The sequence below is a fragment of the Hemitrygon akajei genome, chromosome 19, assembly GCF_048418815.1.
Source record: "Hemitrygon akajei chromosome 19, sHemAka1.3, whole genome shotgun sequence".
NCBI lineage: Eukaryota > Metazoa > Chordata > Chondrichthyes > Myliobatiformes > Dasyatidae > Hemitrygon > Hemitrygon akajei.
Genome location: NC_133142.1, coordinates 22,187,549 through 22,213,250, shown reverse-complemented (window position 1 = coordinate 22,213,250; position 25,702 = coordinate 22,187,549). Strand labels below are relative to the sequence as shown.

The following is a 25,702-nucleotide window of genomic DNA, read 5'->3' as shown; positions in this document are numbered from 1 at the left end:
TGCTGCGGTACCATTTCCCGGATGGTAGAAGCTGGAATAGATTGTGGTTGGGGTGACTCGGGTCCCCAATGATCCTTCAGTCCCTTTTTTTACACTTGTCTTTGTAAATGTCCTGAATCATGGGAAGTTCACAACTACAGATGCGCTGGGCTGTCCGCACCACACTCTGTAGAATCCTGCGATTAAGGGAGGTACAGTTCCCATACCTGGTAGTGACGTAGCCAGTCAGGATGCTCTCCATAGTACCCCTGTAAAAAAATTCTTAGGATTTGGGGGCCCATAGATGGAAATATAGATGGGAAGTATTCATTTAAGATCTCACCCATATCGTCTTGCTCCAAGTTCAGATTTCTCTAAGAAGCCTCACTTTTTCGCTGGCTACCCTCTTGCTCTTAATATACTTTAAAAAATTACCTCAAAATTTGTTTCATCTTGGCTGCCAGTGATATGTTGTGGTCATCTTCTGCCCTCTTTTCTATTATGTACCCCTGAAATTCTGTACTTCTAAATGGCATCAATTTTCAGAACACTATATCTGCCTGGGGCTTCTTTTTTAATGAAATCTTAAAAAGCCCCATGAAATCCACAGGTCCTGGACTTGTCTTCTGCTTTACAGGCACATGTTGTGGAAGTTCATTGCCAACTACACTTCTAAAAGACTCCCACTTGGCAGATATGAACTTGCTCATAAGTAGCTGTTCCCAATCTACTTTTGCGAGGTCTTGTGAAATGAAGGTCCTGAATTCAGTTAAGGCAGATTTTAATTTCAGGACCATCCTGATCCCTTTACACTACTGCCTTGAAACTTATTGTCTTGGCTATGGATGATAGTGACCATGACACTTCAATACATGTGTGACCTCATTGCCTAAGACTGTGCCCAGTGCTGACCTTTCTCCAGTTGGACTATCCACATATGTTCCAAATGCTCTCCTGGATGTACTTGGCAAAATAATCTACTCCCTCTAGCTTTCTCACACTATGACAATGTCAGTTAATACTGGAAGGTTGAAATCCCTTACTACTGTATCCATTTTGAATTAAAGTACATTTATTATCAAAGTACATGTACAGAATACAACTCTGAGGATTGTCTTCTTGCAGACAGAACTCACTTATGCCCTCTCTGTGATTTCCCACCATATTTACAGAGAGTACAAGAGCAGCAGGGTTATAGTAGCAGGGGATTTCATCAACCTCAGTGTCACCTATTTTTTATTTCTAAGTTCTGCTCATATTGTCTTAATTGAAGAGCCTGTCTGACATCCACCCTCCTTTGTTGTAGTGATGTTCTTGATCAATGCTGCTTCCTCTTTTACTGTCTCCGTGTCATTCCTGGAATGCTGAATCACCTGCCCTGCTCTTTTAACCATGTTTCTGTAACTGTAACATATTCCCATGTTCTGATCAATGCTGCAACTTCTGCCATACCAGTTGGTACTCCTTGCACTGAAATAGATGCAACTTAAACTTCCAATCCTCCCATGTTCCTTACATGCCCAGTTCTGCTCTACCCACTAGACTGAACATGTCATCAGAAAGGAAATGATCATTTTAACTGAAGATGATACAACCTTTTATCCTATTTAGCAAACAGATGAAATGTTTTCTCTCCTAGTCCTCCCAACTCTTGGGTGACTGTTCGTCACCCTTTGACGTTACACTTTCCCACCCTGCTACAAAGTAGTGCATTTTACTGCCCAACCAACTTGCTTACATATCTCACTTGTGTATTCTTTATATCCTCCCTTGTGTCTCTTTCTTCTTCCTTCTACCCTGCCCTTGAGCCCCTCTTCCTGTATTTTTGAGGAGAAAATAGAATAGGTATGGGGATCATTGTGAGGAAAAAAATTCAGAGACATTTAGAAAGGGAGTTCAGTCTTGTAATTAAATGCATTAAGTGGACTGAATTCGAGGAGTCCTGTAGATGGGAATACTGATATCGGAGTATTACATCCTGCTGGCTGGAGTGTTTGGCCAGATTAGAGATGAGAGATATGGAATAAGGTTATGAGGCCATAAGGCATAGGAGTAGAATTAGGCCATTTGGCCCATCAGGTTTACTCTGCCATTCTATCATGGTTTATTTATTATCTCTCTCAACTCCATACCCCTGTAATCTCCCCACAATGTTTGACACCCTGACTAATGAAGAACCTATCAACCTCTGCTTTAAATATGCTCATTGACTTGGCCTCCATCTGTGCCAATGAATTCCACATATTCACCACCCTGTGCCTAAAGAAATTGCTACTCATCTTGTTCTAAATAGACATCCCTCTATTCCAAGGCTGAGCTCTCTGGTCCTAGCCTCACCCACAACAGGAAACAACCACGTCACTCTATCTAGGCCTTTCAATATTCAATAAGTTTCAAAGAGATTTCCTACAACCCCCCATTCTTCTAAATTCCAGTGAGTAAAGGCCCAGAGTCATCAAACACTCCTCGTATGATAACCCGTTCATTTCTATAATTGTTCTTCTGATATTCCTTTGGATCCTCTCCAATGACCAGCACATCTTTTCTTAGATAAGAGGTCCAAAACTGCTCACAATACTCCAAGTATGCTCTGACCAATGCCTTATAAAACCTCAGCATTACATTTTTGCTCTTCATTTAAACAGCAGTAGGGTGTAAGTTGAATGAAGAATTAAAATTGGCATATCGCAAAGGTAATGATACAGTTGTCATGGAGGATTTCAACATGCAGGTAGACTGGGAGAATCAGAATGGTACTGGACCCCAAGAAAGGGAGTTTGTGGAGTGCCTCCGAGATGGATTCTTAGAACAGCTTGTACTGGAGCCTACCAGGGAGAAGGCAATTCTAGATTTAGTGTTGTGCAATGAACCGGATTTGATCAGGGACCTCGAGGTAAAGGAACCTTTAGGAGGTAGTGACCATAATATGATATGTTTTAACCTACAATTTGAGAAGGAGAAGGGAAAATTGGATGTGTTAGTATTACAGTTGAACAAAGGGAACTATGGAGCTATGAGGGAGAAGCTGGCCAAAGTTCAATGGAACAATACCTTAGCAGGGAAGACAGTGGAACAAAAATGGCAGGTATTTCTGGGAATAATGCAGAAGGTGCAGGATCGGTTCATTCCAAAGAGGAAGAAAGATCCTAAGGGGAGTAAGGGGCGGCCATGGCTGACAAGGGAAGTAAAGGGCAGTATAAAAATAAAAGAGAAGAAGTATAACATAGCAAGGATGAGTGGGAAACCGGAGGACTGGGAAGCTTTTAAAGAGCAACAGAAGATAACAAAAAAGGCAATACGCCAAGAAAAAATGAGGTACGAAGGTAAACTAACCAAGAATATAAAGGAGGATAGTAAAAGCTTCTTTAGGTATGTGAATAGCAAAAAAATAGTTAAGACCAAAATTGGGCCATTGAAGACAGAAACGGGTGAATTTATTATGGGGAACAAGGAAATGGCAGATGAGTTGAACAGGTACTTTGGATCTGTCTTCACTAGGGAAGACACAAACAATCTCCCAGATGTAATAGTGGCCAAAGGAACTAGGGTAAAGGATGAACTGAAGGAAATTTATATTAGACAAGAAACGGTGTTGGATAGACTGTTGAGTCTGAAGGCTGATATGTCCCTGGGACCTGATGGTCTGCATCCCAGGGTACTTAAAGAGGTGGCTCTAGAAATCGTGGACGCATTGGTAATCATTTTCCAATGTTCTATAGATTCAGGAACAGTTCCTGCTGATTGGAGGGTGGCTAATGTTGTCCCACTTTTCAAGAAGGAGGGAGAGAGAAAACAGGGAATTATAGACCGGTTAGCCTGACGTCAGTGGTGGGAAAGATGCTGGAGTCAATTATAAAAGAGGAAATTACGATAAATTTGGATAGCAGTAGAAGGATCAGTCCGAGTCAGCATGGATTTATGAAGGGAAAATCATGCTTGACTAATCTTCTGGAGTTTTTTGAGGATGTAACTATGAAAATGGACAAGGGAGAGCCAGTGGATGTAGTGTACATGGACTTCCAGAAAGTTTTTGATAAAGTCCCACATAGGAGATTAGTTGGAAAAATTAGGGCACATGGTATTGGGGGCAGAGTACTGACATGGATTGAAAATTGGCTGGCTGACAGGAAACAAAGAGTAGTGATTAACGGGTCCCTTTCGGAATGGCAGGCTGTGACCAGTGGGGTACCGCAAGGTTTGGTGCTGGGACCGCAGCTGTTTACAATATACATTAATGATTTAGATGAAGGGATTAAAAGTAACATTAGCAAATCTGCTGATGACACAAAGCTGGGTGGCAGTGTGAAATGTCAGGAGGATGTTATGAGAACGCAGGGTTCTTGGACAGGTTGGGTGAGTGGGCGAATGTATGGCAGATGTAGTTTAATGTGGATAAATGTGAGGTTATCCACTTTGGCAAGAACAGGAAGGCAGATTACTATCTAAATGGAGTCAAGTTAGGAAAAGGGGAAGTACAACGAGATCTAGGTGTTCTTGTACATCAGTCAATGAAAGTCAGCATGCAGGTATAGCAGGCAGTGAAGAAAGCTAATGGCATGCTGGCTTTTATAACAAGAGGAATTGAGTATAGGAGTAAAGAGGTCCTTCTGCAGCTGTACAGGGCCCTGGTGAGACCCCACCTGGAGTATTGTGTGCAGTTTTGGTCTCCAAATTTGAGGAAGGACATTCTTGCTATTGAGGGAGTGCAGCGAAAGTTCACAAGGTTATTTCCCGGACTGGCGGGACTGTCATATGTTGAAAGATTGGAGCTACTAGGCTTGTATACACTGGAATTTAGAAGGATGAGAGGGGATCTGAGTGAAACATATAAGATTATTAAGGGATTGGACACACTGGAGGCAGGAAGCGTGTTCCCGCTGATGGCTGAGTCCAGAACTAGAGGCCACAGTTTAAGAATAAGGGGTAGGCCATTTAGAACAGAGATGCGGAAAAACTTTTTCACCCAGAGAGTGGTGGATATGTGGAATGCTCTGCCCCAGAAGGCAGTGGAGGCCAAGTCTCTGGATGCATTCAAGAGAGAGTTAGATAGAGCTCTTATAGGTAGCGGGGTCAAGGGATATGGGAGAAGGCAAGAACGGGGTACTGATTGTGTATGATCAGCCATGATCACAGTGAATGGCGATGCTGGCTAGAAGGGCCGAATGGCCTACTCCTACACCTACTGTCTATTGTCTATTGTTATTCTAGTCCTCTCAAAATGAATGCTAACATTGCATTTCCCTTCCTTATCACCGACTAAACCTGCAAGTTAACCTTTAGGGAATCCTGCCCAAGGACTCCCAGGTCCCTTTACACCACTGATTTGTTTTTAAGTTTTCTCCTCATCAAGAAAATAATCACATCTTTATTCCTTCTTTCAATGTGCATGACCATACACCTCCTTACTCTATATTCATCTGCTGCTTTGCCCATTTTCCTAATCTATATCCTTCTGCAGACACCTTACTTCCTCAAAACTACCTGCTCCTCCAATATCTTTGTATCATCTGCAAACTTAGCCACAAAGCCACCAATTCCATCGTCCAAATAATTGTCATATAATGTGAAAAGAAGTGGTCCCAACACCAACCCCTGTGGAATGCATCTAGTCACAGGTAGCCAACCAGAAAAGTCTGCTTTTATTCCCATTCTTTGCCTCCTGCCAGTCATCTGATCTTGTTTCAATCCTAGGATCTTTCCTGTAATACCGTCGGCTCTTATTTTGTTAAGCAGCCCAATGTGTGGCACCATGTCAAAGGCCTTCTGAAAATCTAAGTACACAACATCCACTGCTGCTCTTTTGCTGATCCTACCTGCTATTTCCTCAAAGAATTCCAACAGATTTGTCAGGCAAGATTTTTCCTTTAAGGAAACCATGCTGATTTTGGCCTATTTTATCATGTGCCTCCAAGTACTCCTGATGCCTCATCTTTAATAATGTACTGCAACATCTTCCCAAGCACTGAAGTCAGGCCATCTGGCCTAGAAACACAAAAAATAATGGAGAAGCTCAGCAGGCCAGGCAGCATCTACGGAAAAAAAAGCACAGTCGACATTTCAGGCTGAAACTCTTTGGTAGGACTGGAGTAGCTGAGGGGTAGATTTGAAAGGGGTGGGGGGAAGGGAGAGAGGAAAACCAGGTGATAGTTGAAATTTGGAGGGGGAGGGATGAAGCAAAGAGCTGGGAAATTGATTGATGAAAGAGACAGAAGGCTATTGAAGAAAGAAAAGAGGGTGGGGGTGGGGGAGGAGCTCCAGAGGGAGACGATGAGCGAGCAAGGAGATAATATGAGAGGGCGAAAAGGGGATGGGAAATGGTAAGGGGGGGGGGACATTACGGGAAGTTTGAGAAATCGATGTTCATGCCATCAGGTTGGAGGCTATGCAAGTGAAATAAAAGGTGTTGTTTCTCCAACCCAAGTATGGCCGTATCACAATGCTGGAGGAGGCCATGGATGGACATATCAGAATGGGAATGGATGGCCACTGAGAGATCCTGCTTGTTCTGGCGGACGGAGCATAGGTGCTCGTGAATTGGTTTCTCAATCTACATCGGGTCTCACTGATATATAAGAGGCCGCACTGGGAGCACCAAACACAGTAAATGACCCCAACAGACTGACAGATGAAGTGCCACCTCACCTGGAAGGATTGTTTGGGGCCCTGATTGGTAGTGAAGAAGGAGGTGTAGGGGCAGGTGTAGCACTTGTTCTGCTTGCAAGGATAGGTGCCGGGAGGGAGATCAGTGGGGAGGGATGAATGGACAAGGGAGTTGTATAGGGAATGATCCCTGTGGAAAGCAGTAAGTGGGGGGAGGGGAAGATGAGCTTGGTGGTGGGGTCCAGTTGGAGGTGGTGGAAGTTTCGGAGAATTACGCGCTGGACATGGAGGCTGGTGGGGTGGTAGGTGAGGACAAGAGGAACCCTATCCCTGGTAGGGTGGCAGGAAGATAGGTCAAGAGCAGATGTGTGAAATAGAAGAGATGTGGTTGAGGGCAGCTTTGATGGAGGAGAAAGGGAAGCCCCTTTTTTTGAAAAAAGAGGACATTCGTTCTAGAATGAAAAGCCTCATCCTGAGAGAATCTTTCCCTCCCCCCCCCCCCCAAATGATCCAGAAATCTGAATCCCTGCCCCCTGCACCAATTCCTCAGCCTCACATTCATCTACCAAATCATCCTATTCTAACCATCTGTAGAGTGTGGCACATGTGGCAATACAAAGAAATACCCTAGAAGTCCTACTTTTCAGCTTTCTGCGTAACTCCCGATAGTCTCACTTCACCCTTTTTCTACCTATTTCATAGGTTCCAATATGTACCATGACTTCTGGCTGCCAAATCTTTCCCTTTAGAATACTTTGGTCCCAATCCAAGAAATCCCTGACCCTGGCACTAGCGAGGCTACATACCAATTGGGTGTTTCTTTCACATCCACTATATATCCTCTCTGCTGCTCTAACAATGGAGTTCTTTATCACTGCTGCACTCCTCCTCTTCTCCCTTCTCCTTCTCTTCTGAGCCAGTGCCTCGGTATGGGAGGCTGGATACTGCATCTCTTCCCCCCACCTCCAACATCATCCAAGGTGGTATGCTTATTGTTGAGGGAATAACCATAGGGGTTCTCTGTACTGATTGCTAATTCCCTTTTGCTCTCCTAACAGTCACCCAGGTACCTGCCTTCTATAACTTGGGGGTGACTTCCTTCCTGTAGCTCCTGTAACCGTTGAGCAGAAGGTCATTTAGCTGCAGTTCCAGCTCCTTCACACAGTGTCCAAGGAGCTGCATCTTGATGACCTTCATGCAGATGCAGTTATCAGGGACACTGGAGGTCTCCAGAGTTACCACATCTTACACAGAGAACATACCAGTAACTCTGGATCCATTCTCAGCACACCTGCTATGTAATAATGGGCAAAGAAAGAGGGGGAAAAAACGTACTAGAAACTTACTCCTACTGTATTTGCCAAGCCTGTTTTTACTGATGCCTGTTGTGCAAAGCCCCCCGACTCTACCCACTCCAACAATGTTTGATCCACTCACACATCCCTTCTTTTTACTGGCTCCTGGTGAGACTTGTTCTTTTCAAATGGCTCCCTCTCGCTCACTACTTAAAATACAGGAAGATGGAAATGTATTTACAAGTCAAGAATTTATTTATTTGGAAGAGAATATAACGTTTTGCTGCCAGTACACATCACGGGCTTAATAATGTCCTTGACACATACAGATCTCCACTGTTTCCTTAATTGCAAAGATACAGTACTCTACTTTTATCTCAGTGTTGCAAAATCATTTGGAACTGATTCAAAAGAAAAATACTGAAACATTTGGAAATCTGAACTAAAATTAGAAAATATCAGAAATGCTTACCAGTTGGGGCAGCATCTATACAGATAGATGGAGTTTCAGGCAGGTGACCTTTTCTTACGGCATGAGTTTATGAAGGCTAATAGGTCCTTTAGCCCTTTGAGCCCGTAGCACCATCAAGTAAAATTATGGTGGATGTGCTACCCAGCTGTGTGTACCTGTCCCCATCCTATAACCCTCAGTCTTAGTGGTGATAGAAAATCTATTGATTTCAAATGTAAAACAATAGGCCTCACATGAATTACATTATCACATGCTCCAAATTTCTGCTGCCCTTCACACATGCTAATAAATCAGCCTTGATGGAGTGGCAGAGCAAACCTGATGGGCAGAATGGCCTGGTTCTGCACCTATGTCTTATGGTCAATGGCAGGGTTGCCAATCTTTTTCATGCCATAGACCTCCACCATTAACCAAGGGGGTCTGTGGACTCCTGGTTGGGAATCCCTGATTAATGAAATAAGACCTCAATTTAAATAGCTGTGAAACCTGAGATGTGTTCAGCATGAGCATGTCAAAAGAGAAGTTATCCATTTATTTCTATAAAAATTGTATTGTAATTTTGTTTACTCTGCAACAGAATTAACTGACAGACCTTTACCAGGCTAACTTTCTAACTATTTATGAAAAGCAAATCTTCACACACCTTTTTTTAAACCAATTGCTCTTGGATCCAGTCCTGGAAATCTTGAAGTTTCTTTTAATCTCTTGTCAGTTCACCTTCAAACAAATCACAAGTACAGAAGATAATAGCAGGAGGAGTAGACCACCTGATCCCTCAACCCTGCCATTAAGAAGGCCATGGCTGGTCTATCTCAGTTCTCAAATCTTCTTCAGTACCAGAATCACAAAGCCCATTAATTTACTGACTTTTCAAAAATGTATTTACCTTCTATGATCTAGCCTCCCAGCCCTCTTGGGTTGGAGAATTTCAGGGGTTCACTACCCGCTGGGAGAAGAATTCCCAATGAACCCCAGTTTCATCTGATAGCTTCTTGTATAGATTTGTCTCCTCCTGTTAGATTATACAATAAGTGGAAACATCTCTACATCTACTCTTCATAGTTTCCAAATAGGACCAGTCTTCATTAAGCAAAACTCTGAATGCAGGTCTTACTATTTTATCATTCATGAATGGACAAGCTCCTCACCCCAGGAATTAGCCACATGAATCTCCTCTGGACTGCCTCTAATGATAATAAAGCTTCCCTAAATCAGGGAACTCAGATAATGCATAATGTGCAGCTGCAGCCTCACCAATATCTTGCACAATTGTAGCAACACTCCATTTTTAAACTTCAGGTCCCTTGCTAAAAGGCTAGTATACCATTTTCCTCACGAACTAGATGCTGCTGCACCTGTATGTTATCTTTTGTGATTCATACATAAGGATAGCTGGATCACTCTGTATTCCACTCATTTGCAATCTCTCTTGTCAAAAGTGTACAATCTCACACTTTCCCACATTAACTTGTCTATTCACTTAATTACCTGTGCAAGAATCCAAACATCCCCATTGCAACATGTCCTCCCATCTCTTTTCTTGTATTTAGCAAACTGGAATGCCTTGCACTCTATCATCTCGTCCACATCATTAACATAGATGATAAATAATTGACGGCCAACATCTGCTGCATGGGATATTCCACTAGTTACTTCCTTCTAGCTTGAAGTTCCATTTATTCTGACTGCCTTTTACTTATATTTAATCTTCCAAACTTGTATTTTAATCCTTGGTGTCCCGATATCATTCTGTTAAATCTGCGTTTTCCTCCTATACCAATTCATCTTTCAAAGGTACAGAGCCCAGTGCACCCCATCCTATTGAGCTTTAATTTACTTCCAAAGGCTTGGTGACCATCATTCGAACTTCTAAACCCTGGCCTTCTATATAGAAAAGTCAGCATTATGTAAGCACTTCCAATTAGGTACATTACTGTTTTTCATGAACAATGTATGAAGATGCTAAATTAAATTTTAAAAAGTATTCTAAGTGATGAGGATACTTGATCTCAATTCTTATATTGAGATGTTATAGCAAATGATCCCAGTTCTTACATTGTAAAAATTCTTATTCCTATTCACTTAATCCATTAATATCACATTATAATTTAACACTAATCTGCACTGTGTACGTACTGTACAACTATAGTCATAATTTTCAATTATGTTGGTCCTTGAATCAGAACTAAGTTTGGTAACACCAGCATTTGCCATGAAATTTATTAACTTAGCACAGCAGTACAATGCAATACATGATGAATATACAAAATAGATAAATGAATTACAGTGTGTATATATATATATGTTTATTAAATAGTTAAATAAAAAATACTAGTGCAGAAACAGAAATAATAAAAAAAAGTGAGATAGTGCTCATGGGTTCAATGTTCATTTAGAAATGGCAGGGGGGAAGAAGCTGTTCCTGAATCATTGAATGTGTGCCTTCAGGCTTCCTTGCTGATGGTAACAATGAGAAGAGGGCATGTCCTGGGTGATCAGGGTCCTTATTAATAGATGCTGCCTTTCTGAGGCATCTCTCCTTGAAGATGTCTTGGATACTACTCATGAGGGAGCTGAGTAATTTTACAGCTTTCAAAAAGCAAGGCAGTTCACGGGAGTGTTAAGAATCAGCAAAAAATGCTGCGACACAAAAGGAAATGTTGGGGTAGTTGACCAAAAATTTACACAAAGAGGGAGATTTTGAAGAGCACTTGATAGTTTAGGAAGGGTATTCGGGGTTAAAGGGCTTGGTAGTCAATTTTGTTGCTGCCAATATGGAGCAATTAACTTCAGAATTGTCAAAGTTAAATGTGTGACTTTCTTTTACTGTTTAATTCATTTACAAAGTGAAAGGTTGTAGTCCCACCAGAGATCTTTTGGAATTCCACAAGTTAAATCCTGCTGGTTTGCTTTGCCCATCATTATTATGATTTGTCTCGTTCTTACCAGTAAGATGATTTCCTAATCAGATGAATAATTTGTCTTTAGTAACAATCATTGTTAATCCCATCCGAACCTTCAGTCTTTAATTAAGTTAAAACAAAAAGATTAGTTTTATTTGTCACAAGTACGTTGAAACATTCAGTGCAATGTGCTATGTGTTAACGGCCAACGCAGTCCACGGCTGTGCTGGGAGCAGCCGGCTAGTGTCACTACGCTTCCAGCACTAAAGTGGTATGCCGACAATTTACAAACACTATCTCGTACATCTGTTTGGAATGTGGGAGGGAATCAGAGCACCTGGTGGAAAGCCACATGCTCCCAGGGAGAACAAATAAACTCCCATAGACAGTGGTGGGCATTGAACCCGATCTTGCAGTTGGTGCTGTAAAGCGTTATGCTAGTTGTTATACTGCCATGGTGAAATTAGGTTGATTCAGGATGATGTACTCTTTGTACATCCTTGCTAGATCCTGACAATAGATATAATTTCCAGTTTCTCTATCTTTCTTAACAAATAGTGTGGCATGCACAATTTTCAAACGTAAACAAATGGTTATTGAAGACAAGGAACTTTATAAGATGGTTTGGAGATGTGCAATGTTTTCACCTGTTTGCTTTAAATCCTAGGATAGAAGTCATTTTGTCCTGGAAACTATTCACTCCTTATTTCCATTTTTTTTTGTATTATTGTTGTTTTCATCAATTTTCATGAATGCCCATCCTCAACTCAACAGAAGTTTCCATGGAAAATCCTGGCATGTTATGCTCACTGACACCATTTTCTTATTTTAATATGCAGTGCCACTAATATCAGTATACCAACATCCTGTATTATTCTTGGGAGTACCTCTTTTCCAATATGTGAAGCAAAAAACTGCTAGTTTTGATGGCTGTTCCAGGTGTATATTTTTTTGCAGCTCTTAATAAGTTTTGTCTTTTTTTTGGTATTTTCCCAGTCATGAGAATCTGTCTCAGCTGCTTCAATTTCTATTTTTTTTTTCTCTATTATTTTAATGTTACATATACAGTGACTTTTTCAAGTAGAGTTTTGTTGTTTCTCTTGTTTTTGGCAACTAAAACAGCGGCTCTTGTGGGATACATACCACAAAAGGAAAGATGAGCAAGCCAGGGCTTTCTTCGTCTTTGGAGTGAAAGATGAGAGGTGATTTGATGGACATCTACGGTGTAAGATTATGAAGGGGATAGAGTAGATAGCCAGCACCTTTTTTTCCCAGGTTTGGTACTGACCTATACCAGAGGGCCTCCATTGAAGGTGAGCGGAGGAAAGCTTGGGGGAAATATCAGGGGTAGGATTGTTGTTATGCACAGAGTGGCTCATAGCAGGAATGCCCTGCAGGGGTGTCTTTTAAGAGACTCTTAGTTAGGCAGATGGATGCAAGACAAATGGAGGGTTAGATTGACCATGGAGTGGGTTTTTTATAGGTTAGCCTAACATTGTGAACTGTACTGTGTTGTACTATTCTAGCTTCTAAAATATTCCTTTTGATCATTTATTTTACTTCTTAGTAGTTCTAGCCAGTTTGCCTTGGACAGTCCTGTCTCATTATATGGAACTTGGCCAAATGAATAGTTTGGTGGTGGTTTCCATTTGTGAAATACTGCATTGGAGTCAATTATATTATGATCATTGTTATTAAGGTTTGTTGTTCTTGGGACAATGTTGGTGCAGAATATGATAGACAATAGGTGCAGAAGTAGACCATTCGGCCCTTCGAGCCTGCACCGCCATTTTGAGATCATGGCTGATCATCTACTATCAATACCCGGTTCCTGCCTTGTCCCCATATCTCTTGATTCCCCTATCCATAAGATACCTATCTAGCTCCTTCTTGAAAGCATCCAGAGAATTGGCCTCCACTGCCTTCTGAGGCAGTGCATTCCACACCCCCACAACTCTCTGGGAGAAGAAGTTTTTCCTTAACTCTGTCCTAAATGACCTACCCCTTATTCTCAAACCATGCCCTCTGGTACTGGACTCTCCCAGCATCTGGAACATATTTCCTGCCTCTATCTTGTCCAATCCCTTAATAATCTTACATGTTTCAATCAGATCCCCTCTCAATCTCCTTAATTCCAGCGTGTACAAGCCCAGTTCTCTAACCTCTCTGCGTAAGACAGTCCAGACATCCCAGGAATTAACCTCGTGAATCTATGCTGCACTTCCTCTACAGCCAGAATGTCCTTCCTTAACCCTGGAGACCAAAACTGTACACAATACTCCAGGTGTGGTCTCACCAGGGCTCTGTACAAATGCAAGAGGATTTCCTTGCTCTTGTACTCAATTCCCTTTGTAATAAAGGCCAACATTCCATTAGCCTTCTTCACTGCCTGCTGCACTTGCTCATTCACATTCAGTGACTGATGAACAAGGACTCCTAGATCTCTTTGTATTTCTCCCTTACCTAACTCTACACCATTCAGATAATAATCTGCCTTCCTGTTCTTACTCCCAAAGTGGATAACCTCACACTTATTCACATTAAACGTCATCTGCCAAGTATCTGCCCACTCACCCAGCCTATCCAAATCACCCTGAATTCTCCTAACATCCTCATCACATGTCACACTGCCACCCAGCTTAGTATCATCAGCAAATTTGCTGATGCTGCATTAATTTGTGAATTTATATGCATGAGCTAGTTTGCTGATCTCCTGCGTGAAATTTTTAATTCCCTCTTATAGACACTCAAGCTTTGCTGCATGCATGCACTTTCCCATTCACAGCTATTACAGGATGCTAAACATAACTCCTTTTCTCTCTATTAAAATTTATCCAACATGTCTCCTTTGCCTGTGGTTAATAATAGGAGAACCCAACACAAATCAAGAATAGAACTTCACCCTTAACCTTCTTGGTAAAATTATTTTCAATATATTGAGGATCTGTCTTTGCACACCCCCCTTAATAGCAGAACTTCTCCAGATTCAGCAGGGTGCAGTACAGTTTTTCAAACAGTAGAAGATTACAGCCAGAAGCCGCTTTAAGAATTTGGAATACACTTTATCTGAACAATGATTTGCCTAACAGAGTTGGACATAGTAATTATGACCATGTGTAAAGTCAATCGAAATTTTGTCATTCAGCAACATGGGATGTTGATGGAAAAAAGTAAGTCAGTTATTTGTAATTCTCCATCACTAATCAGCATTAATATATATAATGCCACCATTCTGTTGCAAACATTTTCTTTCCCATGTACATAATGGAATTGATTCTAAGACTGCATAGATAAGGGGTCATCGAAGTGGCAATTGAAATAGAATGGGAGACTTCCTTCTTCCCTTTCTTGCTAAGGTGGTAAGAATCCCTGCCTGGATCAACAAGCTGCTTTTTAAATATGCAGATTGGGTTCTGACATTATTATGACTTGATCTGCTGTTTTAAACTTGGCCTTGTGTGGATAGGATGGCTTCCCCTCAAGCTAAATATCTGATCCCAGAAGAAAATCCTGATTCTCTCTAACAGGGAATCCCCCCTCCTGGAGTGTTGCCTTGTGCCTGGAAGCTTTCCAGCATGTCTTCAGCAGACAGCTTCATGCTGACTTATTTTAAAAAGCTGCCTCCCACCAACTCCGTATCCTTTAGGTGGAACGTGAACAAACAGCATGTTAATGATGCTCAGCCGTTGGTGTAGACCAAGCCATTTCTTCAGTTCCTTGTCTGGTTGAATGCTTTAATCAAGATCAGAGAATGGCATTGATTATACTTTACATTCCAATCCAATTTTATTCTTCATAATATTTGAATTAGGCTATTTAGCCACTGCATAGTTGACATTAGCTGTAGAGGAGTAGAGTGGTAAGAATTCTAGACTACCAGCAAGAAGTCTGGACTATTGAGCCAGAGTTGGAATCCCTCCACAGCAGCTGGGGAATTAAAATTGGATACAGTAAATCCAACGGGACCAGACAATATCCTGTCTGCAGTGCTAAATACTTCTGCTGCAGAAGCAGCTGGGTCTCTAGTCAAGCTGTTACATACATATGATTGCAACACTGGTAACAGTGGTAAATACCATCTGGGTAATTACCGTTTAATCAATCATCGGTAAAGTAATTGGGGGTGTTGTTGAGAGTGCTTACGAGCAGCACGCAGTCAGTAACTTGCTCACGCATGCTCCGTTTGGTTTTTGTCAGGATCGTTTGATTATAGATCTCATCACACCATAGTCCAAACAAGGACCAAAAAGAAGATTAGGTGAGGTGAAAGTTCTGCCATTGCCATCAAGTGTCCATTTGAGGAAGCACAACCTCAAGAAGGCCCCTGGTAGAACTGATGTCAATAGGCCATGAGGAGATGATGTGTTGGTTGGAGTTCTACCTCACAAACGGATGATGGCTCTGATAGTTGGAGGTGAATCTTTCTAGCCCCAGCACATCGTTGTAATAGTTGCTCAAAGCAGTGTCATGGGCTAACCATCTTCATTTGCTTCATTACAATGTCAAAGTGGCATTGTTCACTGATGATTGCGCATAACTATGTTTGAAATGCCTCGGCAACTGAAGCATGTCTACAAGAAATAAAACCCAGACGATACTCAGGTGTGTGTTCATAAGCGGCACCAACATTTGTGCCTTAGAAGTGCCAAGCAATGACTATTTTCAAGAGCAAGATTGACATTCCTTTGCCATTCATTGGCATTACATCAACATTCTTGACAAGTTGGACCAATCACATTGATATAATGGTTATGAAAGTCTGGTGTGTGACTTGCCCCCAAAGCACCAGAGCTTTCCCACCATTTTCAAGCAGAAGCTGGGAGTGTGTCTGATTGAGTGTTGTTCTGCCCATCACCATCACAGGATGGCTGCAGTGTTACCAAATACAAAATGTAATGCCCCCATGTAGGCTACTCTGATAGAGCTTCCAAATTCATGATGTTAGCACCAGGACAGACAAGGTTAGCTGGTGCATGGGAATATCACTGCCTGCAGCTGCCCATGTAGGCTGCATACCACCCTGATTTTAAAATCTATATAGTATTTCCATTTCTGTATTGTTGCTAAGTCAAATCTTGGAGGTTCTTATCTTCATGAGAAGCACTAAGTCAGTTCAGAGAGGTGGCTCACCTTTTTCTGTAGGGCTTTGGATGCTTTGTAAAAGTTGGCCAAGTCGGCAATGTGCAGGTACCCCACAAAAAACCCGAAAGTCAATATTCTGGGATGTAAAGCCACGATCAGCAATGGTGACCATGAAACTCATTGAGTACTGTAAAATCCGACTTGTTTACCAATATCTGTTAGGGAAGAAGATTTATCATCATTGTCTAGTTGTCCTTGTGTATAATTCCTGATCCGGCAATTTGCCTGACGTTTGGCTGCTGCCCCAGTAAGGTGGAGAATGAATGCAGAGCTGCCTTCGATGTATACATACCATGGAAGAATTTTTTAAAAATCTAATAAATTTTAAATTTTTAATCCTACTTACAAATAAAAGGATTAACTATCTAATGCAAGGCCATGTTCTTGAATAGATCAATATGATCTTGTCAGCCACCATGGAAACAGAGCCTTCAGTTTTCATGAAAAAATTGTGTCTGCCTTTCTCTATTGTGTGAACGCTATTCAATATCTTTTGATGCACTTGTGCATTTTTTAAATTAATTTTTTATGAGTTTTTACAATGCAACAAAACAAAAAAAAGAGGTTTATACAGTGCAAAACAAACATATCAAAGTACACATCATAACAATTAAGCAAAGCACCCATAGTAGAATCATATAAAGTTAGTTAACACCCAACCTCCCACTACCCAACTCCAAGCCAACCTTACGATATATAAAAAAGTTAATCACAACTATAATCACCACAGAGCTGTATTTATAAAAAGAAGGTATATTGCTTACTACCTAATCTATAATATGTTTACACATTAAAAAAAATCATAAATCTTAACTGTAAGAAGCTGGAAGTAAGGGATTTAAATGCAAAAGAGAAAAAGGGAGGGATGCACCCTTAATCTAAATGGAAATTATAAAAATATTCAGGAAAAGCTCCCCACATCTTTTGGAACTTTATATCTGAATTAAGAAGTGAAAAATGAATCTTTTCAAGGTTTAAGCAGGACATAATATCTCTAAGCCATTAAGCATGAGTGGGTGGGGCAGCATCTCTCCACCTAAGAAGGACTGCACGTCTGGCCAAAAGAGAGGTGAAAGACAATGTACAGCGCTTAGTCGGAATTAAATGCATGTCAGCTTCTCCCGAAGTACCGAAAAGACCAATCAGAGGGTTAGGTTCCAAATAGCAATAAAGTATGTGAGATAAAGTTTAAAAAAAACAACTCTCCAGAATTTCTCCAAGCTAGGACAAGCCCAATATATATGAGTAAGAGAAGCCTCTCCCCCTTTACACTTAACGCAACAGGGACTAATATCAGGATAGAACCGCAACAATTTAGTTTTAGACATATGAGCCCTGTGTACCACCTTGAACTGTAAAAGGCAGTGGCGAGCACATAGAGAGGTTGAATTAACTGACTTGAGAATTGAATCCCAAACCTCGTTGGACAAAGAAAAATTTAAATCATGCTCCCAGGCTGTTTTAATTTTGTCGAAGTGGGCTCGCTTCAACATTGTTAACATATCTCGAATAGTAGAAATTAAACCTTTACCCAATGGATTCATACGAAGAAACAAGTCCACAACATTTTTAACGGGTACCTCAGGAAAGTTTGGTATTCAAGGGTTGATAAAATGTCTAATTTGGAGATATCTAAAGAAATGAGTGTTAGGTAGGCCGAACTTTACACAGAAACACAGAAATGATTGAACAAGGTTTTGTTCTGATCCTAGTACAATAAGTGGTATTTTCTTTTAAATACCTGTTTTGTTGTTCTAGGTTAAAGTGTTAAAATACTGTTAAAGTTCAATATATTCAAATACATTATTGATTGTATTTTTGCATTTTTATTTATAAACTGAATTGTTTGAAAAAATTTAACAGTATAAAGGCAATGAAAAGTGTAAATAATTATTAATTCCTGCTCTGATAATTAACCAGAACCCTGTACTTCTTCTGAACTGTAATAGAGTTTTGTCCTTTTGTGAAGAATTGTCCGCGGATCCACACGTTTCAAACAGATTACACAAGTGAAGAAATATATTTAATGTACAAAAACAGAAAGAAAGTGTAATGGGCTTTTATTACTTCAGGGAAAATACATAGATAAACTAAAGTATTTAAATAATCCATTCTTCTGGAAGTTAAATAAAGATTTTAATTATAGTTGTGTCTCATTCAAAGACATTTAAGGATACTCTGGGGATCAGATGAAGGTAATGTCATGTTTTCCTGGAGAAGTATGAGATAGTTGGGTTTCATACCAAGTTTTTGATTAGTGCTTTGGAAATGTTCTTGGCCATCAACCAAAGGAGCAAACTGGTCCCACAACTTTAAATTTCCTTTTGACTCACTAACTGATTTCAGTTAAGTAGTGAATGAGACATCAGGTGTATATTGGAACCTGTAAATAACCTTTTGCACTATAGATAAATACCTCACTACCTTGGAGAATCTTTCAGAATTAAACCTCAGAATCTGTTTTGAGAATTCCCAGAATAAATTGGAAGTAAAAAACCTACATTTCCAGATTGCAGGGGAGATGATGTCAGCATTTACTAAGTTATTAAAGTGGTCATTGCTTTTCCAGAATTTGCTGTTTGTTGGGATGTACTTTACATGATTGGAAAATATACCATAAATGTTTATATTGATTTTCTTTCTTTACGTAAACACATCCAGACACTTCACTGAGTATTTTGTTTACATAAAGAAAATGATTAAAGATTTAGATGCACAATAGTAAGATGACGTCCCATGGGATTCGAACAGATTACAGATGGCATTGCAGACATCTTGACAAATTTAGTGACACAGTAACATTTCCATTATCAGACTTCAGTGCTAGGCATGAATTTTTTTAAAAACTGGATTGAAGGATCATATTGATAGTCATACACCTACACAGTTAATTCACTTTTTTTAAAAGATGTTACACAATGTTATAATTTTCCAGTGAACCAGGTAAGTTTAAAGGGAAATGGTGCCCTGTCGAGTTTACAGTAAGTATAGAAAAGAGTGATTTTAACAGTAGAGAAGTAATCAGCTCCTTGTGAGTTTAAAGGGAGTGCAGGAAACAGAATTATTTGAAGCAGATGCTGAACTTCTGGGATTTCTTAAAAACTGAATACAGATTATTGGGATTTTACTTTGTGTATATGAAAGGTTAAACATTCTAGCAACCTTTGTATAGGCATTAAAATTATAGTGGCCCACTATAGAGCCATTTGAAAGGAGTGAAGATAAAGGAGTGAGGGTTGAAGGGAAGAGAAAGCCACAAGTGCAAGAATGTAACAACAGAGTTTGGTGATTTTTGATTATCTGGTGAATTGGAGGGTTGCTGATTTGGGGTTGCCACGCCACCTAGCTCACTCTCAATAATAATATGAGTGGATTAGGTTTGATGAAAGATCTGGTCTGCTGAGTAGATTGGAATCCAAAGTAAACTCTTGTCGCATTAGCTGCTCAACATTGGAGCAGATGGTACAAGCCTGTAACTGGTTCTGTGATGGCCTAGAATCTGAGTGTTCTTTCTTCCCTACAATGTTTGCTGGGGTAGGAACAATGGGGCCTGAAGATATAAGTGCTAGCACCTTAATAGATTGATTTAGAAAAAAATTTTCTGGAAAACCCAAATGGTGAATCGGGAAAGTCCTGGAAATCATAGTATTACAGTCCTCAATGACATAGCCTTTTGTAATATGGATGTTATTGTCACAGGCATTTTAAATTTAATAGTCATTATTAGATGCTTTAACTAAAGGAGTAGTGTTAATAGTTCACAAAATTTGGTTTTTGGTTTACCTATTAATAGGATACAAAGATAGCTTCATTGGAGAGAAATATCAGAGATCTAGAAGATGAAATCCAAATGTTGAAGACAAACGGAGCATTGAGTACCGAAGACCGTGAAGAGGAGCTTAAGCAAATGGAAGTTTACAAGAGTCATTCAAAGTTCATGAAAAATAAGGTAATTCCTTGATGATGTAGTAGGTTCTATGCATCTAATGATGTGCAATGCCCTAATAAACTTCACTGTTGTTTCCTGTAGTTATCATTAAGAACTGATGTAAGTAACTTCAATGTATGAAATGCAACACTGTCCCAGCTATTGTTTTAAGAATTCACCTTAGCTACAATCACACAGTGACTATGGCATATACCATTGACAAAATACACTGCAGTTACCTTCTGAGGTTACTCATGGGAGGCCTCTACCATGAGGAAATAAAAGGGTACAGGTACATAGGAACACTGCTTTCTCCATCTTAATCCATTGATGAATATTCCATTCTTGCAAAGATTTTTTGACCTGAAATGTTAACTTGTTCCTTCTTTTTACAGATGATGCCAAACTATCCGTTTACCAGCATTTTCCTTAATTATTCCAGATTTATAGCATTGTTAATGTTATTTTTCCTTTATCTTGTTACAGCGATCTCTCCGTTAGCAATAAAGATCAGGGATAATCAGTAATTATCAACTAGTACCTTTATTGTCTCAATGGAAGAACACAAGAACTTACACAACTGAATACTTGTGTGCATACCTACTAAGTTTTTCTGACCCTCAACAGTCCAAGAATAGAAAAGGTAATGCCAGTAAAAAGCAGTCTCTGCTGGCCATGTGGTCTTTGTAGTCCTGTTTTGAATCTCCATGTCATTGGGACATTTCACATCCACAGTGGTGGGTCTCCAGACAGACTCATCACTATCTTGTATCTGAAAATCTCAGCTTTTATATTACTTCCTTACAAATTCAAATGTTGCATCTCAGTATCATTGGCTATAGATCATGTAACTGACCATTAGCGCCTTCTTATTGGTTCTGCTCGAAGCCAGTGTCCATTTATTGCCCTCTCTCCAGCAAGTGACAACTGGTTATCTATGGCTCTTTGCTCTGACATGTAACCAACTCGAATCACAAGTGGTCTGTCCGCTTCTACTGTCCTTGATTCCTCTGAATTCACTGATCTGTAGACTGTAGTTCTTTCTGGCCAACAATCTGTTCATCATTGCATGGTCTAAATCAGGGGTTGGCAACCTTTTTTATGCCATGGGTCCCTACCATTAACTGAGTGATCAGTGCACCCCAGGTTGGGAACCCCTGGTCTAAATTCTGGAACTGCCTGAAAATCCTTGGACATGCATCGGAAAAGTTGTCATTCTCACGCATCTTTTGCTCTTCTTCCTGATTGTAGATGTCTTGGATTTGGAAGTTGCTCCATAGGCTTCTACAAGTAACTGCAGTGTATTTTGCTGTTGGTACACTCCGGTGTGGATGGTGGACAGGATGATTTTTTTTAGAGTTGGGACTATCTTCAGCAAAAGAACTGTAGCCTGAGAAGCTGGCCCACCACCACCAACTTGAGGGCAATTAAGGTTGGGCACTGACTGCTGACTTGTCAGTGACACAAAGATCCAAAAAACTTAATTAATATATTTACCAAAAAAAAACCCACTTTAAATCAAGCAATAGTCATCAGTTTTCTGTTCCATTGAGACAATTTTATACACCATCTATTACTGATGATAATTATCAGGCCAGCCTTTTGGAGCACAAGACTAACCAAATGATTTTGTCCAGCCCTCTTTTTTTTCAGATGTTGCTGTAAGTATCTTCACTTTCAAGACGATACTTACATTACTGTTAGTTTTAAAATCAATTTAGTAACTGTAGTACAACAACGTTAAATTTAATCAAAATTATATTTTGTTGAAGATATTTCAAGACAAATCTGCTCCTGCCCAAATCTTACAATATGAAGTCTCCACTCTAAAAAAAGATGAGTTATCAGTACTTACATGTGCAGGTTATCATAAAATATAAGCCTGGTATAAGCAGCTTTTTCTAAGTGGAGCTGACAAGATAACTAAAAACTAAGAATAAAAAAATTAAGTTCAAGTTTAATTATCATTTAACCATATATATAGTCAAATGTAATGTTGTTGTTCTCGGGCCAGGGTGCAAAACACTGAACACTGCATATAGCACAATGGTTATGATTTCATAAAAACATACAGTCACAAAGAAGAAAAAAATATAGCCCAAGTTTGAGTGTCGACTGAGCGAACACTGGAGAGCAGCACCAACGGGAGGGGATAGCCCCAACCCAGACAGACTCCAGCATGCCCAGAGGCCATTCTCACACCACCTTGTTGTATCCCTCCTGGGTGACTGAAACAGATGGCTCTGCGACCTAGACCTATTTCTCGCTACAACTGAGGCAAATCAACTCACCCGCCGTCGGTTTGCCAATGAACCAGTGAACTGGATTTGCAGTGTTCTACGTTACCAATGTCCAACAGGGTCTTGTGATCACAACAAAAATGTCCAAGACAATCACTCGCACCTTTTTTGGACCGTGCACCATCCAATGGTGCACAACAATTCCAGGTGGCAACACAACAACGGTACACAATAAGTCCAGCTCCTTCTCTGTTAGGTCTTTATTCTTTGGAGCGTAGAAGGTTAAGGGGGGTACTTGATAGAGGTATTTAAAATTATGAGGGGGTTAGATAGAGTTGACGTGGATAGGCTTTTTCCATTGAGAATGGGGGGATTCAAACAAGAGGACATGAGTTGAGAGTTAGGGGGCAAAAGTTTAGGGGTAACACGAAGGGGTACTTTTACTCACTGAGTGCCTTCTAACAGCAATAATGTTATTGAACTTACAAGTGTTTAGCCACACAGTCATGGGTGTAGAGAGAATATATAGATTTGGATTCATCTTTAGAAATGGGGATTGAAATGGCAATTCAAAATAATACAGTTAATCGAATATGCTTGAATTTTAAAAACGATTGGCCTTTATTAAATCTGGTCATAATATAGGATACGGAGCTTGTGGTGATTCGGTGGCAAAGGTTTTTAGCTTGTGCTTGTTTTCTTTCAAGATTCAAGTCATTTTTTATTGTCATTTCAACCACAACTGCTGGTACAGTACACAGTAAAAACGAAACAACGTTCCTCCAGGACCATGGTGCTACATGAAACAACACAAAACTACACTAGACTACATGAAACAACATAAAACTACATTACACTTCAGACCTACACAGGGCTACATAAAATGAACAAAACAGTGCAAGACAGTACAATAATTAATAAACAGGACAATAGGCACAGTAAAGGGCAAATTACAATATAATAAATGATGTAAATGTAAACAATGTTTTAGCAGGAATTGAGAAAGAAATGAACAAAAATTGCAAAGGGTGTGGAGTGGTGTTCAGTTGAGTGTGTGTGTGTGAGAGACTAGTTTTACAGTCTTACTAGTTTTTAATAAAATGAGTTATCAGTTTATCCAGTACTGGAAATGAAATGAGCAAGCTGAGAACACAGATGGGTGGTGTATTAAGGGAGCTGGTTGAGAATGGGGTGCTGTCTTGGCATGGAAATTTAAAACTACATGATGTTGCCCAAGAATAGTATTTACAGGAGGCAGAGAAAGGGACAGTGATTGATTCTAAAGGGACTTGAGCTTTTGCTTGGAAGGAGGTTCATTGTTATGGATTCTCAGACTGCAATTTGATAAAATGAAAGAAAAACTTGTAAGGACAGATCTAGGGAAACTGTTTTGCAAGCTAGCCCTGGAATATTGTTGAGGGGTGAAAAACACCTATCAGGGAAAAGCCACAGAGAGCAAGTCTGGGGCACTGTGTCTGTATCTGAAGGGGAGAGAAGAAGTTGTTAGGGGATACACGAGCTAGGGAAACAGACAAGAGATTCTGTAGTCATGAAAGAGACTCTAGGATGCTATATGGCCTCCCAGATGTCAAGTCAGGGACATCTTGTATCAGGTCCACAGCATTCTTAAGGGGGCGATGAGCAGCCAGAAGTCATGGTACATTTTGATACCATTGACTTGGGTAGGAAAAAGGATGAAGTCCTAAAAGGTGAGTATAGGGAGCTAGGTAAGAAGCTAAACAGCGGGACCTCAAGGGCAGTAATCTCTGGATTGCTGCCTGTGCCATTTGCCAGTGAGGGTAACAATAGGATAATATGGCAGATGAATGTGTGGCTGAGGAATTGATGCAGGTGGCAGGGTTTCAAATTTGTAGATCATTGGGATCTCTTCTGGGAAAACTATACCCTGTAGAAAAGGGGCAAGTTACACCTGAACTCGAGGGCAACCAATGTCCTTGTGGGAAAGCTTGCTAGAGTTTTTGTGGTGGGTTTAAACGAGATTGGCAGGGGAATGGTAACCAGAATGATAGGTCAGATAATGGAGCAGTTGGTGTAAAGGTGTAGAGATTTGGAGAGGAAGGATAGGCAGTGGATAGGGCATAAATGCAATCGGTCGGGTGGTTTGAAATGTGTTTAATGTGAGAAGTATCAGAAACCAGATTGATGAACTTGAGCATGGAACTATAACGTTGTGGCCATTAGAGACTTGGTTGTCACAATGGCAGGAATGGCTGCTAGATGTTTCGGATTTTAGACGTCAGAATCAGGTTTATTATCATGTGACGTGAAATGTGTTAACTTAGCAGCAGCAGCTCAATGCAATGCATAATGTAGAACAGAGAGGAAAAAAAATAATAAATAAATAAATAACTCAATTATGTATATTGAATAGATTAAAAGCATGCAAAAACAGAAATAACTATATTTTTAAAAGAAGTTGCAAAAAGGACAGCGAGGGAGGTAAAAGAGTTTGGAGATTGGTATTGCTAATCAGGGATAGTATCACAACTACAGAAAGGGAGTATATCATGGAGGAAAGGTGCCAAATAGGGGTTGCTGTCATGGGTGACTTCAACTTCCCTAATATTGATTGGCGCATACTTAGAGCAAATGGTTTAGATAGGGTAAAATATGTTTGGTCTGTTCGAGAAGGATTTCTGACACAACGTGTAGACATGCCAACCAGAGCAAAGGCCATACTGGATTTTCTGCTAGGCAGTGTACCAAGTTAGGTATCAGATCTCTGTGCATAATCACTTTGGAAACAGTGACCATAAATCCCTAACCTTTAGCACAGTTTGGGCAGGAACTAGAGCAGACTGGTATTTAATTGAGGGAGTGTGAATTATGATAATATTAGACAGGAACTTGGAAGCTTAAATTGGGATCAGATTTTCTAAGGGAAATGTGGAGGTTATTTAGGGAGCACTCGCATGGGGTTCTGTATAGATTTGTCCCATTGAGGTAGGGAAAGGACGGTTGGATGAAGGAACCATAGTTGACAAAAGAACTGGAACATCTAGTCAAGAGGAAGAAGGAAACAAGGATCAGACAGGGAGGAGCTTAAAAAGAGACTTATGAGAGGTAGAAGGGGACATGGAAAGACCTTGGCGAGTAGGATTAAGGGAAAACCTGAAGTGTTC

The 25,702-nt window shown here is 40.3% G+C and overlaps 1 protein-coding gene across 2 annotated transcripts in view; it reads left to right on the top strand.

Annotated features, from left to right (window-relative positions):
- Positions 1-25,702, top strand: part of LOC140741811 (ERC protein 2) — a 767,514-nt gene that overhangs the window by 162,639 nt on the left and 579,173 nt on the right. For both annotated transcript variants that reach the window (XM_073072223.1, XM_073072222.1), the window contains one exon: positions 20,185-20,340. In XM_073072223.1, the coding sequence (XP_072928324.1) occupies positions 20,185-20,340 (156 nt within the window). The remainder of the gene's footprint in view (positions 1-20,184; positions 20,341-25,702) is intronic.